Raw genomic sequence first — 17,264 nt, forward strand, 5'->3', positions numbered from 1 at the left:
GTCTTGAGAGCAGGTATGTTGTTTTTATTCATCTTCAGAAAGAGACCTGAACACTTCCCAAAGAAGATAGTTGACTGATAAACGTATGAAACGTTTCTCAAATTCATTAGTAATCAGGAAAATGCAAACTAATGCCATAATAAGCTATTTCTACACACACACCAAAATGGTTCAAATAAGAAGATGGGCACTAGAGACCTGAACATCTGACAGGCGTGCCATTGATACAGCTACTTTGGAAAAGTATGTGTTAATATCTACTAAAGTAGAACACCTAGAGTTTACACTTTGCCCTAGGGTCCCGGAAGTCCATTTCTAAGAAAATATACCCAATGGAAATTCTGGCACATGTGCACCAGGAATCTTTGAAGTTCAGAGCAACATTATCCATAATTATACATAATTAGCAAATATCCATATTATACATAATAGGGAAACACTGGACAAAGAAAGGATAAATAAATACTGGCTTATTTACTCTGAAATACTACAAAGTAGTATCAGCGAATGATCTACATGATTTATATGAAAAGCACAATTGAATCTCACAAATATAATCTTGAAGTAAAGCCAGGTATGGCTGATAATCCATCAAGCTGTAATTTAAAATTGGTGCACTTTTCTGCATGTGTGTTTTATTTCAATCTTAGAAGTTTAAACAAAGAATAACAGATGAGGATTGTCCAGAAATAATTATGTGACTCTTCACTTTGGAAAGACATAGTAGTGCCCAACAGAGTAGGAAAAATTTCACATTTTTTTGAAACTGCAGAACATAAAAGGTAAAAATAAAAACTACTGGAGAGATAAAAGATTACATACAGATGCCAATTAGACTGATAGCAAAATCGCCAGCAGCAAAAATGAATAACAGCAGAAAAGGAATTAATCTTCTAAATACTAAAGAGAGAATAAATGTTAACTTAGAATTTTATCACCAGTGATACTATCTTTCAAGAGTAAATATGAAATAAAGATATTTTCAGACATATATACTCTCAGAAAGTTTTACATCATTATAGAACTTCTATGAAAGAACTATTAGACAGTATATTTTAATAAGAATTTTTAAATCTATAAAAGAAGAGATTTTTGTCTCCTTTGTTCATTGATTTTTTCAACTGCTTAAAGTAATGCCTGATACAGAAGTTCTCAATAAATATTTATTGAATGGAGAAAACTGAACACACAGGAAAAAAATATGACAATGAACAAAGTGAGGAAAAATTAGAAAAGATGCTGCTAAGTTTAATATAATATTGTTAATTTTTATTTGTAAAAGATGGAATTAAATTCTAATCGGCAAGAATGAAGAATTGGGAAGTATAGTTCAATGGGTAATTAAAACATAATAAAATGATTAGTTTTAGGATGGGAAAGAGAAACAGCGTAACTCTAGCTTTTGCTGGTGAAAAACATACATCTAAGTACAAATAACAAAAATTTGATAGTAACTACTAACAAAATATGAAAAAATACATGCAAAAAATTCAAACAAAGATTAAAGGAAGGGAAGAATACAGAATAACTTTATCAATATAATAGAAAGAAGAAAAACCAGGGAGGAGAGTAGAGAGAAGTGATAATCAGAAAGCAAAATAATATTTGCAGTAAATCCAATTTTGAAAACAGATAAGTGAAACCAAGCAGTCTGTAGTTGTAATACATGTGAACAGGTGAAACTTATGTCTTAAAATACAGAACTGCCCAATTATATTTACAAAAAAAAGTAAAGAAGAATTACAGCACCTACACAGAAATACCTATACAGAACAGTCCAATAACAAAATGACTCAGAGAAGCTGAAAATAAAGGTCTGGAAAGACATAAATCAAAAATAGGCTGCCTAAAACAAAGCTGGCATTGCAATGTTAATATGAGACCATTCCCCAGGGACATCCACGTTGCTGCAAATGGCATTATGTTGTCATTTTTATGGCTGAATAGTATTCCATTGTATAAATATACCACATCTTCTTTATCTAGTCATCCATTGATGGACATTTAGGCTGTTTCGATGTCTTGGCTATTGTAAATAGTGCTGCTATGAACATTGGAGTGCAGCTGTCTTTTTGCAGTAGGGTTCCTTCTGGACAGACTGGGATTTCAAAATTTGTGGATACTGACAGGCATATGCACAACAGATAAACAAGATTATACTGTATAGCACAGGGAAATATATACAAGATCTTGTGGTAGCTCAGAGTGAAAAAAAACATGTGACAGTGAATATATTTACATTCATGTATAACTGAAAAATTGTGCTCTACACTGGAATTTGACACAACATTGTAAAATGACTGTAACTCAATAAAAAAAGGTCTAAAAAATTAAAAAAATAAAATTGGTGATGTCAACTTTTCACACTCCAACTATTAATGAATCAAAGAGAATTATAGAGAAGTAACACTCTTAAAGGGTACATTTTCTTATGGAAACTGGAAAATAATGTTTAGCACTTTAAAAACACTAAACCACGTAAGAAATTACAGTGGGATTATCATGTTTTCTAAATCCATTTATCTGAAGAAACGAGATAGAGATCATATTTCATAAGGTTTAGATATGCTTACTTTGTTTTCCTGGAATTATGATTTTATTGCAGTCAGACTTACTGAGTTTTATCTGATTTTACGTTCATCTTAAAATATCTGCAGATAATTTACCTGCATATTTGGCATAAAAATATGCTGCTTCTTGATTTTAACAGAACCTAATCCAATTGTTAATTGAATTAAGCTGTTTAAAAGTAACTTTATTGGGCATTTCTTTGAACACATCAGACAGGAATATCTCTCTGACAAGTGTCGATTTTTCTTTATTTTTAAAATCAGATCATTTAAAGAAGCTATTTACCACAAATAAAAAAACCCTCCTACACTGCTGGTGGGAATGCAGTTTGGTGCAGCCACTATGGAAAACAGTGTGGAGATTCCTCAAAAGACTAGGAATAGACTTACCGTATGACCCAGGAATCCCACTCCTGGGCTTGTATCCAGAAGGAACCCTACTTCAAAAAGACACCTGCACCCCAGTGTTCATAGCAGCACTATTTACAATAGCCAAAAGATGGAAACAGCCTAAATGTCCATCAACAGGTGACTGGATAAAGAAGATGCGGTATATTTATACAATGGAATACTACTCAGCCATAAAAACTGACAACATAACGCCATTTGCAGCAACATGGATGCTGCTGGAGAATGTCATTCTAAGTGAAGTAAGTCAGAAAGAGAAAGAAAAATACCATATGAGATCGCTCATATGTGGAATCTAAAAAACAAACAAACAAACAAACAAAAACAAAGCATAAATACAGGACGGAAATAGACTCATAGACAGAGAATACAGACTTGTGGTTGCCAGGGGGGCGGGAGTGGGAAGGGATAGACTGGGATTTCAAAATTGTAGAACAGATAAACAAGATTATACTGTATAGCACAGGGAAATACACACAAAACGTTATGGTAGCTCACAGAGAAAAAAATGTGACAATGAGTGTGTATATGTCCATGTATGACAAAAATGTGCTGAACACTGGAATTGACACATTGTAAAATGATTATAAATCAATAAAAAATGTTTTTAAAAAAGTCCTTTCTCTCTCCCACTTTTTTAAAGTAAAGCGAGAATCCAATTCACTCAAAGCAAGGGGGTAAAAAAATGCATGCATTATATATATACACATACACACACAGTTGTGTGCATTATGCCTGCTATCACAGAATAATACGGTAACAGCAGGAGATTACGGTACTAGCTGGGGCTACCGACTGTTACGTCAGCGAGAGCTGCAAAGTTCCTTGCCATTCTTTGCTGATGTCGGGGAGCTGAATATTAAAAGGGTGAAGGTGGAGTTATTACTTGGCTGTATTTTTTTTCTTTTTCCATTTTCTCCTTTATTTTGAAAATCTCCAGGTAAAGCGTCTGCGAGCTAGAAGCTTACAAAGGTCTGTGGTACAGAGGTGAGTCAGCGGGCGCAAAAGGATTAGGAATTGGTGCGTCGGAGAGACGGTCCTCTCTTCCCCGAGGAAGGAGGCGGCAGGGCTGCTGCTGGGACCGAAAGCCGGTCCCCTCCCCGCCGCGCGCGGGCTGGCGGCTCTGCATCCGCGCTCCAGGTGAGTGCGCTGCAGCGCCGGCGTCCAGCAGGGCCGGGTGGCTGAGGGCAGACCTCCCTGGGCCTCGGGGTGAGACCGAACTCCCACTTTCCCCAAGCTCCTCCCGCTTTTTGCATCCGCATCCTCACCCCACCTCGTTTCCCTTATAGATTCTGGGAAGTTACCTCCTAGTTAACAAGTGTGTTTTTAACCCCATGTTTATATATTCCCGAGACAGGGGAAACGAGTTTCTGCAGTTGCTTGCTTTTAGTACCACCTGTGAGCTCTAGAACTTACGATTTTCACATTAGCCTTTGCCTGGGAATCCCGCCTCAGGGCCCAACCGCAGAGTCCTTACAAGGCTAAGTGGGTCCCCACTCCCCGGATTCCTGCGTGAGTCCCTGCGATCGGCTTGCAGCTGTGGAAACCTAGCTTTTCTTACGCAGACCGTGGCCCCCATCCCAGAAAATACACGGCGTCCCCTGTCCGCTGGCGCGGGGACTTGCTTTTTACGCTTACAAATTCCGCAGCGGTTGCTACTTGCAAAGCCCCTTGGGCGGAGTAATGCTTCCGGCTCCCACTCCTCCCCCTGTACCCCCTCCCCACTCGAGCCCGTCTGGGTGTGGCTCGAGGCTCCGGTCCTCTGGGACCGCTGATCCCTTGGCTTGGAAAGGAATCCTGGACCGACCTAGGTCGCGTTCAGCCCTCGTTGGGTCCCGAGGGCTTTGCTCTGGACCCGGGTCTCAGGCCGGTTTGGCTGGTCGACAGACCGGCGCGCTCCGCACACTCAAGTGTGAATTCCTCCGGCGTGAGCGCGCGCGTGGCACAGGCCCTGCGGTCCCAGGGCCGCAGCGGTTCCCTCTCCCAGGCCGCCCCCTCCAGGTGACTGCCAAGCAACCTGTTTGAAACGCAACTGGATAGATTCTCCCTGTTTTCACCGGCTTGGCTCCGTGCGACATAACCGCCGGCCGCAGTCGCGCTTCCCGTGCTCGGGGCTTTTAATTTCACCGTACGGTCGCGGAGCGCTGCAGCTTGGGGTTGGTTTGCTCCGGATCTTGAACCCGCCGGAGGCCGCGCGGCGGAGCGCGCCAGGCAGGTTCCCAGCGGCGGGACGCGGCTCGCGGTCCCCGCACGCGCGCTCGGCTGCGGCAGGGCGAGCGGCTTTGGGCCCGCAGAGTCGGCGGGGCTCCCAGCCTCGTCAGGCCGCCCGTCGAGCCAGGCACAGCCTCGCTCGCCCGGGCGCCTGGCTTACAAGCCGCATTTCTCTTTGGGCTCTTTCAGGAGGACGCTGGCAAACACCGCTCCGCAGCCGCCCGGGTCTTGGCTAACATTTCGCATCCACGTCTCCCGGCCTGCGCGCCTAGAAGCTGGATCTAGCATGAGTCCAGCCACGCTGTGGGTAACTGCGGGCAGGGAGAAGTGCCCAGATGCCAACGGTCCCCGCCTTTGAGAGTCGACGGCAGACCAGTACTTGCTTGTGGTTTGGGGGGAGACGGCGCTGGAGTTTTGAATTCCAAGTTATGCGCAAAATGCCGAATCTTCTAACCTGGACTAATCAGACAGTGCAGAAAAGGGGACGCCTGTAATTCTGGGATTGCATTTTGCAACACGTCTTTTCGAGCTTCTTGCCAAGTCTCGGGTAGGGAGGGAGCTGGGGCCCCGGGCCAGTGCAGCGGGTGGAGAGGGTCTGCGGGCAGCCCCGCGCACCCCTGCCATGTCGCCTTTAAATGCCCTGCCCCTTTGCGTGTCCATCCGAGGATTTCCAGGGCTGGCAGGGGTTGCTTCCCACCTGCACGCTCTCTCTTACCCCTAGACAACCCCAGCAGGCAAGGCTCCCCCGAGCTGAGACCTTTTGACTCCCTGCTCCCTGGCTCCCGCCTCCGCCCCCGCCTGGGGGTGGCCCTCAAGAGCAGGACGTCGCCCGGCCCGGCTGGGACCATGGTGTTTCTCTCTGGAAATGTTTCCGACAGCTCCAACTGCACCCACCCGCCGCCACCGGTGAACATTTCAAAGGCCATTCTGCTCGGGGTGATCTTGGGGAGCCTCATCATTTTCGGGGTACTGGGGAACATCCTGGTGATCCTTTCCGTGGCCTGCCACCGGCATCTTCACTCGGTCACTCACTACTACATCGTCAACCTGGCGGTGGCCGACCTTTTACTCACTTCCACGGTGCTGCCCTTCTCCGCTATCTTCGAGATCCTGGGCTACTGGGCCTTCGGCAGGGTCTTCTGCAATATCTGGGCGGCGGTGGACGTCCTGTGCTGCACTGCGTCCATCCTGGGACTCTGCATCATCTCCATCGACCGCTACATCGGCGTGAGCTACCCGCTCCGCTACCCCACCATCGTCACCCAGAAGAGAGGTCTCATGGCTCTGCTCTGCGTCTGGGCGCTCTCCCTGGTCATCTCCGTCGGGCCTCTGTTCGGCTGGAGGCAGCCGGCCCCCGAAGATGAGACCATCTGTCAGATCACGGAAGAGCCGGGCTACGTGCTCTTCTCCGCGCTGGGCTCCTTCTACGTGCCGCTGGCCATCATCCTGGTCATGTACTGCCGGGTCTACGTGGTGGCCAAGAGGGAGAGCCGGGGCCTCAAGTCCGGCCTGAAGACCGACAAGTCGGACTCGGAGCAGGTGACGCTCCGCATCCATCGGAAAAATGCCCCCGCGGGAGGCAGCGGGGTGTCCAGCGCCAAGAACAAGACGCACTTCTCCGTGAGACTCCTCAAGTTCTCCCGGGAGAAGAAAGCGGCCAAAACCCTGGGCATCGTGGTCGGCTGCTTCGTCCTCTGCTGGCTGCCTTTCTTCTTAGTGATGCCCATTGGTGAGTCTTTACAACACAGCATTTAGGGGTCTCCGCTCTCTTTTGCTACCCAAGACTAACGGTCAGGGGCGGAAGAGAAAGGATCTGCATTTCAAACAGCAAAGCTAGGAGGGCAGTTAGGAAAGACTCCTCTGTAGAAAAAGTGAATTTTCATTCCCTTTCTGCTCTGGTCTCATTTATTTTATGTCCTAGGGGACGGGACTTTTTCAACTACTGCAAAGAGGCTTCCAACCGGTGCAGATTAATTGGTCTCTTTAATAAGAATGTCAACTTTTTCTTAACGCTTTTAAGCATGTGTTTAATTTAAATACATCCATCCTCGGATTTCAAGTCTGAGTCTCCACCAGACACTTAGGCAGGGGCTGTGAAATGCCGCTTTCACGTCTGCTGCTGTAAGCTGCAAATTCTTTTGGCCTAAAAATAAGCACCAGGTTTATTCTGAACAAACCGTGCAGTTTTATTGTTTAATTAGATTATTCCTAAGGATTAGTTACACCAGTCTGCTTTTGTTCTATATCTGGGTTCATTTTATTTTCTCGCTTCAGTGTGAAAGGAGGTATGGTTGAGCCACTGACAGGGAAAAAAAACGATGAAAACCAATTTCACCTTTAAAGAATTCAACATAACATTTGCAATAAGCAAATACCTTCCCCTTTCTTTTAATAGTAAGTATTAAGCAAACACTACTCTGATCCAGAATCATTCAGGAAGCTGCAGATGACACTATTTGAAAATAATACAGTAATGTTACAAATCCAATTTTCACAAATGCTAAATTAGCTGTTGTCAAAACTAATTAGCTCATTATAAATGTCAGCAAGCTGATCCACTTGGAAGAGTCATCTGTCTCTGAAAGGCCTTCATGAGATCCCCAAGTGGCTGTTTGCTATTTTTAGCTTGTGCATTCAAATGTAGACCCACACATTGGTTATCCACTAACCCTAGTGAACAAAAAATTATAATAAAAATTAGTGAAAGTCTGTTTCTGCACTTTCGAGCCAATTTAAATGGCATATATACTGAAAGCATTTTAATTTGCAACTCTGTGTAGTAATAGCAGCTGGTTTTTTTGAGGGCTAACTATGTTTCATTTTATATCATTAATTCTCTCAATAACTCAGTGAGGTATGCATTATTATCCTGAAATCACACGTTGGGAGAAGGAATTCTTCAGATACCAGAGCTTTGCCGTCTAATACCATAGCCACCAACCCATGTGGCTATTTAATATGACTTAAAATTAAAGAAAATTAATATTCAGCTCCTCAGTCCCACTAGCCACATTTCGAGTGTTCAGTAGCCACCTGTGGCCAGTGGCTACTGTTTGGAACAGAAGAGACATAGAACATTTTCATCATGGCAGAAACTTCCACCCAAAAAGTCTGCTCAGGGGGCCCTTCCAAGTCCACTACCTGGCCTTCCATCACTATTGCTTATTCTAGAATAACATCACAGATTTTTTTAAAAAATACATTTTTATTGACGTATAGTCAGTTTACAACGTTGTGTCAATTTCTAGTGTACAGCACAATGCTTCAGTAACATTGGAACATACATATATCGTTTTCATATTCTTTTTCACCATAAGTTACTGTAAGATATTGAATATAATTCCCTGTGCTATACAGTATAAACTTGCTGTTTATCGGATTTTGTGAGAATCCTCCTGTATTTTGAAACAAGAGACATTCTGCCAGAGTTCAGTAGGTGTTCTGTATGATTCAGTGGGTTTATAGACATAATTCTTGGTGTATTTGTGGGAGAGGGCAAGCTGGGAGTCTCTCTACTCTGCCATCTTGGCTCAGTTCCCCCAACATCACAGCTTTGAATGTATTTAAACAGCATTCTTTACCTGAGCCACTGCTTACTTACCTACCTCTCTGTATTCTGTCTGTTCCTCCTGAAGTTTGCACGTTTATTCATGCATCCATTCACTTGTCAAGTATTTAGTAAGCATTTATTCTAGACACTTAGGATGAACAGGGCAGAAAAATCCTTGTAGTAAGATGTTTGCAATCTTTGGGGGGAAGTAGACAGAAACAAAAAATACATGCCGAGAAGTCAAAGATTAATAAGCACTATTTAAAAAGTCAGCGGGATCAGAGGATAGAGAGTGGTGTGACAACGTGGTGGGTGGTCAGGAAAGTCCTCTCTGAAGAGCTGCTATCTGAGCAGAGACTTGACTGAAATGAAGAGCAAGGATTTCAAAGTCTCACGGGGAAGAGATTTCCGGGCAGAGGGACCACCAAGTTCAGAGATGGGAAGGAAACTGATCTAGTCATGGCAGAGCAAAGAGGCCAGTGTGGCCAAATTACAGAGAATGAGGGGGAAGATGAGTTCAGAAAGAGATTAGGGGGCCAGACATGGTCAAGGTAATGTGGGTCTTTTAGGCCAAAGCAGAATCTGCATGTTATTCTAATTGTGATGGAAAGCCATCCAATCAGAGGGGCTTTAGCAGGGGCGTGGCTGGTCTTCCATTTTTAAAGGATCATTCTGGTTCCTGGGAGAAGAGAGGGCTGTTGAGGGGTGAGTGTGGAAAAAGGGAGACCAGTTCGTGGGCTGTTAGAAAAGTCAAGGGGAGAAAGGTGGGGATGCCCTGGACGCAGGTGAGGGGGGTGGAGGTGCTGCGAAGTGATCACATTTCAGCACTTATTTCAAAGGTGAAACTGACAAGTTCAGGCACAGGGTAGGAGAAGAGGAGAGGCGTGAAGATAACTTCCAGGTTTGGGGCCCTAACAGCTGGGTAACTAATAGTGCATTTTATGGAGCTTGAGAAAACTAGAGAATGACAGGTTGTGAGGGGCTTCCGGGAGTGTGAGGTACAAGGGCTTATTTTGTACAGTCCATGTTGAGAAGTGTCTATTAGATGTCTAAGCAGAGATGTCAAGCAGGCAGTTAGATACATGAATTTAGCGCTAAGGGGGGAAGCTGGGTCATGATATAAACTTGGGACAATCAACATATTTAAAGCCACAGAAATGGAAGGATCTGCAAGAGAGAGTGTGGAGAGAAAAGAGAGACATCTGGGGCATCCTGGTATTTGAAGGTTGGGGAAAGGAGGAGAAGGAATCAGCACAAGAAATTGAGAAGGAGTGGCCAGGGACGTAGGACAGTGTGGTGTCCCTGAAGCCAAATGGAAATGTTTGACAAAGGCTAGAGCCATCAGCTCTGTCACACACAGCTGCCAGGCCAAGTCAGAGGAAGACTGGGAGTCAGCATTGAGCTTGGCCATGTGGAGGTCCTTGGTGATCTGAGGAGGTCCCTTGAAGAGAGTAGTTTCAGTGGAGTGATGGAGACAAAAGCCTGATTGTCTGCTTTCTTGACAGAATGCAAGACGAAGTGGGAACAGTGAAAATAGGCAACTCTTTGGAAAGGTTTTCCTAGACAAGAAAGCAAGGAATGGAGTGTAGCTAATGGGATCTAGAGAGTTTTCAAAGGTGGGAGATAGGATAGCATGTTTAAATTCTGATGGAGATGAAGGAATAGGGAGATCCTGATGTAGGCGAGGGAGGAGACGGGAGGGTTGGGAAGTGACAGGGAAGCTGGGGGGTATGAGCACAGATGCGAGTACATATGGAGGAGGAAAGGTCCAGATTTGTTTGAAATATGTTATGTCCTCAATGAAATAAGAAGTAAGATCATTGACTAAGAGTGCGGAAGGAATAGGAAATGATGGTGGCTTGAGGAGAAAAGAATACATGAAATATTCATCTTTGAGGTGAGAGAGTAAATAGATTACGGAAATTTAGTAGAGTCACCAAGAGGTTCCAAAGACGTTTGAGAGTTTGGGTCATAAACTTAAAGCTAAGACCAGTCAAAAAGGTTGGACGTTGCGTTCTAACAGCTGAGAGGCTGAGAATTACAGGGAATGTAGCTGATGACTGACTGTATTTAGGGACTGCAGTAAAGAAAAGTTTGTGAAGGGACATACACTGGATCGGGTTGGGGTCATACAGAGTCAGATGAGGAAAAGCTCAGGTAATGGTAGGTGCCTGGGCATTTGGGACTTGGGTGGTAGCTTTGCTATCCAAGGATAGTCTGCATCCTGAGGTCCTCTAGGGGAAGGGAGACTCAGGTCTACCCATAGCCTTCCTCTTGGATCTGCTCTCTTGGGAAGTTAGTAATGTTGAGGTGAAGATGTTATGGCAGAGGGCAACACCCTGACATCATCACTGGTCTTCCTTTAAGTCCTAATAATGTGGTTACAACAGGAGGGAAATTACAAATGTATAGTTAACAGTGTCTGACCAGACTGCCAAGTAGAGCAAGAGATCCCTAAACCTATGGACCATAGATTTAGGACCACAGGTTTCTTCCTGACACCAAACAAGTAAGACACTATTTCCTCCAGGAATTTTTGACTGTATAATAAGTAGCAGGCACTGAGTTAGACGGAACAGAAAGATGAATAAAGCACATTCGCTGCCCTCAAGGGCCTCACAATCTAGTTAAGGAGACACATTGAAACTGATTATCCCAAGTCTGCGGGATGGGTCCTCAAAGTGGGCATTACAAGTGCTAACAGCTAACTGTGTTTGGAGATCACTGCAGAAGCTACCAGAAGTATCATGGTTGACTAAGCAGGGACTTGAAGACTGTACCACTTCTCCTGGGCAGAGCAGCATGCCAGTGAGAGGTTTTTGGGTTTTTTTTTTTTTAGTATCTAAAGTACATTTTTCATGCAAAATGTGAGCAGAAGAATAAATATGCCATTATATTATTATACACAAGGGACATGAGCTCTTAAGTATGACAAGTACTCTCTTGGGAGGAAAAGCTTATCGGTCTGTGCTGGGCTGCCGGGAAACAGCAGAATTAGAGACTAAAACCAGAGCAGGGATGAGTGTAGGATCCAAAGCTGAGAGGTGAAGCACCCACCTGTGTGGGAACCAGCCCAGGATAATCAGGCACGTGAGGACTTCCCTTGTCATTGCCAAAGGTCCCCCTCTGTGCTGTGAGAAGGCTCTGTCTCCCCGTGGACCCCACCCTTCAGTGTCTCCCCAGCTCCCCCGACCAGGGCAGGATGGGGAGCCAGGCTGAACAGTGTGATTGCAGGTAGGAATCTGACTTGCCTGCACTCAGGTCTAAATCTTGCTAGTCTTATTTTCTTTCTGCATCTTTAATGTTTGGTTGAAATTTAGAACCCCTTCAGGGGAGGGGGATCACACTGGAGGTTGTTATCAGTCATTTATAGCTTAGAGTCAATGTTTCTGAAAAAAAAAGAACAAGTGTCAATCATGAAGATGAACAGAGAGAACTTGGAGGCGTTAGCCTTCAATATGTGAAAGAAGAAAGGGTGTAAACTGTTCCTCAAGGAAGCTTGGGCACGGGAAGTATGCGCGGCGTCTCTGCCCATTTCATCCTTTTGTCTGGAGCTCGCTAGGACCAGAGGTAGAGTGCTGGGTGGAAAAAGTGTTGCCCTGAGACCTAAGCTTTCTTTTTCATAAAATATGGAATCTTATACAGGTCAGCTGCCTAGCATACTGTCTGACACAGAGCAAACGACAATACATGTTAATCTTAGAATTCGTATGATTTACAGACCATTACTGACATATGTTGACATCAGATGTTGCCACAAGGAGCAGGTGTCCTTGGTGGTCTGAGAAAGAGAAGGCATCAGAAAGGGATGGAGGGGGGGCAACATTTACCGAACGTATAGTTGCGTGTCTGAACTCTGGACCCATTGTCTGACTTAAATACAAAATAAGCATTACCATTGGACCTAGCCAATGCTATTATCTCTGAATCAAAGGAGGCAGCATTGGGCTGAGCTGTGGCTCAGGTGGACCTGGACTATTTGAGAATTATTTTAAAATTAAAAAGACAGCAGGCAGCACATGGTAAGGAAGGAGGATGTGTTTTGAAATGGGATGTTTGGGGGAAGGCAGCGCTGGCCAGGGGATGAGCAGGTGGAAGCAGTGAAGCAGAGAATGATCCATCTGTTCATTCATTCAGCAAAATTTCATTGAGCATCTACTTTGTGCCCAGCAGCCAGAGAATCACCGGAGATAAAGACAAACAAATCTTTCCCCTAATGGACCTGAGAATCTATGCAGTTAGATATACAGCAGAGTTTCAGACGGTGACATGTAAAACCGGCGAGGACGTAGAATGACAGACAATGACTCAACTCCTGTGGACGCCCAGGACGATGAGAGATTGGGTGGCCCTGCTGCAGGTACACAAGGGTCAGGCCCCTGATTCTTATGGAAAAGACTGCCCTCTTAGAGATGATGGTGTGGAGAGAACCCAGGAGCTGCTATGAGTCTAAGATGAGAGATCAGTTAACTTGGTTACCCTTGCTGCATCACAAATCATCTCAAAACATAGTAACTTACGACAACGATTGTGTTACGGTTGGTGACTCAGTGGGGTCAGGGATAAGTCAAGGGCCGGTTCATCCGGCTGTCGGGGGCTGGACATCAGAATTGGGGGTCTCTCTTCCTCCCCTGGCCGAGACCAGCTCTCCTGCCTTGTACACGCAGTTCTCCCCAGGAGAGCCAGGGCAGAAGCTGTCAGGCTTTTGAAGAGCTGGGCCCAGGCCTGGCCCAGTGTCACTGCTGCCTCATTCTGCAGTAAAAGCAAGTCACGAGGCCCGTATGGGTTCAAGGCGGAGGGAAATAGACTCATCTCCTGATGGACAAGCAGCAGATCCATAAAGAAACGAGGGGATTCCTGTGGCCATCTTGCAGAACATCGACCTCACAAGCATATCGAATAGTGTTTTTCTTAGCCTCCAGTTATTTATTGAAAACTTCCCATGTGCTGGGCTTTATGCACCATGTCAAAACGGTCTGGGTCCTTGCCTTCCTGCAGGCTTCTAATCTCCACGGGGAGATAGACGTTAATCAGATAACCACATAAAAAAAACTGTGTACAATGAAGAGGGTGGAGTGGTACCTTGAAAATGTATGCTGTGGATAAGGGTGACCCCGGGCAGAAAAGGCTTGCTGGGAAGGAGAGATTGACTGTTGTAGGAGAATCTGTAGAAGGAGGAATTCTTCGTTGGCTAAACAGGGAAGGGAGGGATGGGTAAAGGCTCTCACAGCGCTGGCCTGATGTTCATGAGGGTTTTCCAGAAGGCCAGTATGACCAGGGCTGAAAGGCTGATAGAAAACTGGTGTCCAGTGGAGCCTGAAAGAATGGGTCTAGACCAAATGAGCTGTTAGAGACCTTTTATGAGTTTATGTCTTTGTCTGAAGATGATCAGGGACAGGGATGACATGATCGAGTCTGTAATTCAAACTGTCAAAGGCTTAGTGAAAAGAAGACGGCAGGTAGACCGGCTGGCAGACCTTTACGCAGGACAGGTGAGCGAGAGCCTGCCAAGGAGGGTTCTTTTTCCTCACACTTGAAAATATTTATTTCCATGAGCAGCCACATAGTTCTCAGATGCCTCTCCTGTTGTTGCCTCCAGAGCAGATTTACAAGAAGACCTTTCTGTGGTCACAAATAGTATAACCAGACTTGGCTTTAAATGAATTTTAGCTCTTTCCACAAGACGGATCTGTCAATGGAGATTTACTGTCATATTCAAAAGAATGTGTTGCAGGCTCAGAAGACGAGTTCTAACAGAGCTTTGAACAATAGCCACCTCTTTCAAACCAGGCTGCAGGCAGGCAAGTCATATCTGGGAAGGAGACAACACTTAATGACATTGCTCTGTTTTGTTACTTCGTGGTTTCAGGTTTGGATGTGAGAACATTGCTCTAAAACATTTTCCTCGTTGGGCAGGTTCACTGTCTTTTAGCCCCTCTGCTTGGTTTTCCAGCTGGACTCTCACATAGTGGCTTCTCATCTTCGAATTGCATTATTTCTGTACCATTTGAAAGTGTCTCCCCATATTTTTATTAGTTATTTATATTTCAACTTTTGTGATGTGAAATGGCTCATCTGTGCCCTTTGGCCACTTTTTATTAAGTCAGTGATTTTTATTTCTTTTCTGTTTGTGAGATTGTCATATATATTAAACATATTAATCACTTATTACGGTATAGCCTGGGTAGCCAGTTTTCTCATGCTCTATTCGGACGTGCTGAGAAAATGTAGCTTCTTTATTTTTCAAAAACTGATGTGATCTTTTTCATGAACTCCCATGGAAACACACACACACACACACAGACACACACACTTTTATAGTTAAATCCATTAAGTTCAGTCAGATCCAATCAAGTAAGCAGCATCTTTATATACCCAGCCTCTGTTGGCTCACTCAGACTTTCAGATTTGCCTGCTAAGTTGTTAATCAGCCCAGGGCTCACATAACTGCATGGTTATTGGGACGGGGTGGGGGAGATAGGAAATTATCAGGCCCTCAGTTGACCTTTCATTGTGGTTTTTAGTTTCCTGCACTGGGGATGCTGGTTTAGTCTAGTGACCGGTCCCCAGGCGCCAGTCCTCAGTCATCATGCAGTTGTGTCTCGGTGAGTCTGAGGCTGCTCTCCCGTGGACCTGATGGCCCAGCCCCACTCAGTCCTCACTGCGACTACAGGCCCTCAGGGTCTGTCTGGGACTCCATTTGGTTCCTGGCTGGGGTGACACTTGCTCTGTTACCATTGACCAGGGAGTCACTTTGTCCACCATGTGATCACCTTTCACAGGCTCCTGAGCTAAACCCTCAGCCATGTTTCATCCCTGTCTCAAGGCATGGAGAGCCCTGTGGGTTCCTCCCACAGCACACACCATGCCAACCACCCAGGCTTGCCAACCCTGGCTTGCTCTCTGCCCAGGCAGGCTGGCTGTCACTTTAATATGTATGGTGGTGCCCTGTGCTGTCTTCCGGATGCCCAGAATGGAAAGTGGGGAAAAGAACCTTCACTTCCACCTTTATCTCTTTAAATACCTCTGCGGTCCGTTTGAGAGGGGAGCTCAGAACAAACACCTGGCTGCCTCCTGTCTCTAACTCCTTCCCCACTTTTCTCCACAGTCCACCTGTGGAAGATGGATGCAGAAGACATCCCCTTCCTTTTTCTGACCTTCCTCTGAACCATGTCTTCCTCCTTCCCTGGGTGGCTTCCATCTTCTATGGAATATCAATGGTACATGATTGCAGACAGAAAGAGAGAGAGGTTTACTAAAAAGGGAATAAAGATGAAGAGTATTTAACAGTGTTACAATCCTTATACATATTTAGCAACTATTTTTCCCACTGAGGTTTTCTCTTTTTTTTTTTCATTGTATTATTTTTGCGGTTTTTCCAAATACGTGGACATTTAAAATTTTTAGGTAGTCGTGTATTTTCATCTGTTTCTTAATGGATTGTACCTTCTCAGGGATGCTTGGAGAGATCTTATCCGCCCCTCCCCACCAGTGTGAGTCAGATAACCTCTATTTTCTCCTAGTTCTTTAGAGCATCATTTGTAATCCACCTGGAATTTATTTTTGTATTTTGGTAAGTAATGTCTAACTGTATTTATATTGAAATGGTTAGCCAGATAGATATTCTTAAAAGATTTATTGAATAATATATCCTTTCCTGTCTTATTTGGAAAACCATCTTTGTTATATTAGAAAGAATCTTGAGTCTAGTTTGAGACCCCCACTTCTGTTAACATTTATCAGTCTCTCTACTCAAGTATTGGTGCCAAGTTACCGTCATTACTGTGGTTTTCATAATACATTTTAATATGGGTTAAGGCCTCTGAGTGAATATTCTTTTTCCAAAGTATCTGGTCAGTCTTTACACGTTTATTCTGGAAATATTCCAGGAAAAGTCTGGGCTCATTTTGTCAAGTTACATCCCCTAAGCCACCCACACCACCACAAACACACACACCCATACACACACAAAAATCCCTTGTTAATCATACATTTTTAATATGTGTAGATTAATTTGAAAAGTGACATCTTTATCACAGTGAGACTTCCTACTGAGAAAAATGACGTATGTTCATCAACTATTCTTCAATAAAAGAAAAAATAATAGCCTGTTTCTCCATTTACTTCCCAAACTACTTTTGAACTATCATTTACACTTTACTTTTAATCACACTTGCTAACGTGTCCTGGAAAAATGGTTATTACAGTGAAGTTGGGAAATGCAGCTTTGGTATTTTAACATTAGCTAAGACACTGATTATTGGTTTTTAGGTCAATAACCTTCATTATATCAAGGTGGTATCTTTCCGTAGTTTATAGAACAATTTTATCAAAAACGAATGTTTAATTTTATCAAATGCTGCCTTTTAATAGCCATCAATATAATCTTTTTTCATGGACATAGATTTGATACATTTTATTTCCTAGTATTACTCTATCCATGTATTCTTGGATGAAATTCTATCTCTGATCAGTGGCATTATTCTTTTTTATGTCACTGCATTTATACTAAATATTTTATCTCT

The 17,264-nt window shown here is 44.2% G+C and overlaps 1 protein-coding gene across 18 annotated transcripts in view; it reads left to right on the top strand.

Moving 5' to 3' along the window:
* The first annotated feature begins 3,810 nt into the window (after window positions 1–3,810).
* ADRA1A (adrenoceptor alpha 1A) overlaps window positions 3,811–17,264 on the top strand; it is a 97,410-nt gene continuing 83,956 nt past the window's right edge. For 4 of the 18 annotated variants that reach the window (XR_004316433.1, XR_004316434.1, XM_032471056.1 and 1 more), the window contains exons 1-2: window positions 3,815–4,118; window positions 5,379–6,918. Coding sequence is in view for 15 of the 18 variants with exons in the window: in XM_032471056.1 (XP_032326947.1) it covers window positions 6,036–6,918 (883 nt within the window). In the remaining 3 variants the exon portion in view is untranslated. Of the gene's footprint in view, window positions 4,119–4,473; window positions 4,491–4,784; window positions 6,919–17,264 lie in introns of those variants that run through there. The other 14 variants (XM_014567075.2, XM_032471054.1, XM_032471050.1 and 11 more) reach the window with 9 other exon arrangements.

The sequence above is a fragment of the Camelus ferus genome, chromosome 31 (assembly GCF_009834535.1).
Source record: "Camelus ferus isolate YT-003-E chromosome 31, BCGSAC_Cfer_1.0, whole genome shotgun sequence".
Classification (NCBI taxonomy): domain Eukaryota; kingdom Metazoa; phylum Chordata; class Mammalia; order Artiodactyla; family Camelidae; genus Camelus; species Camelus ferus.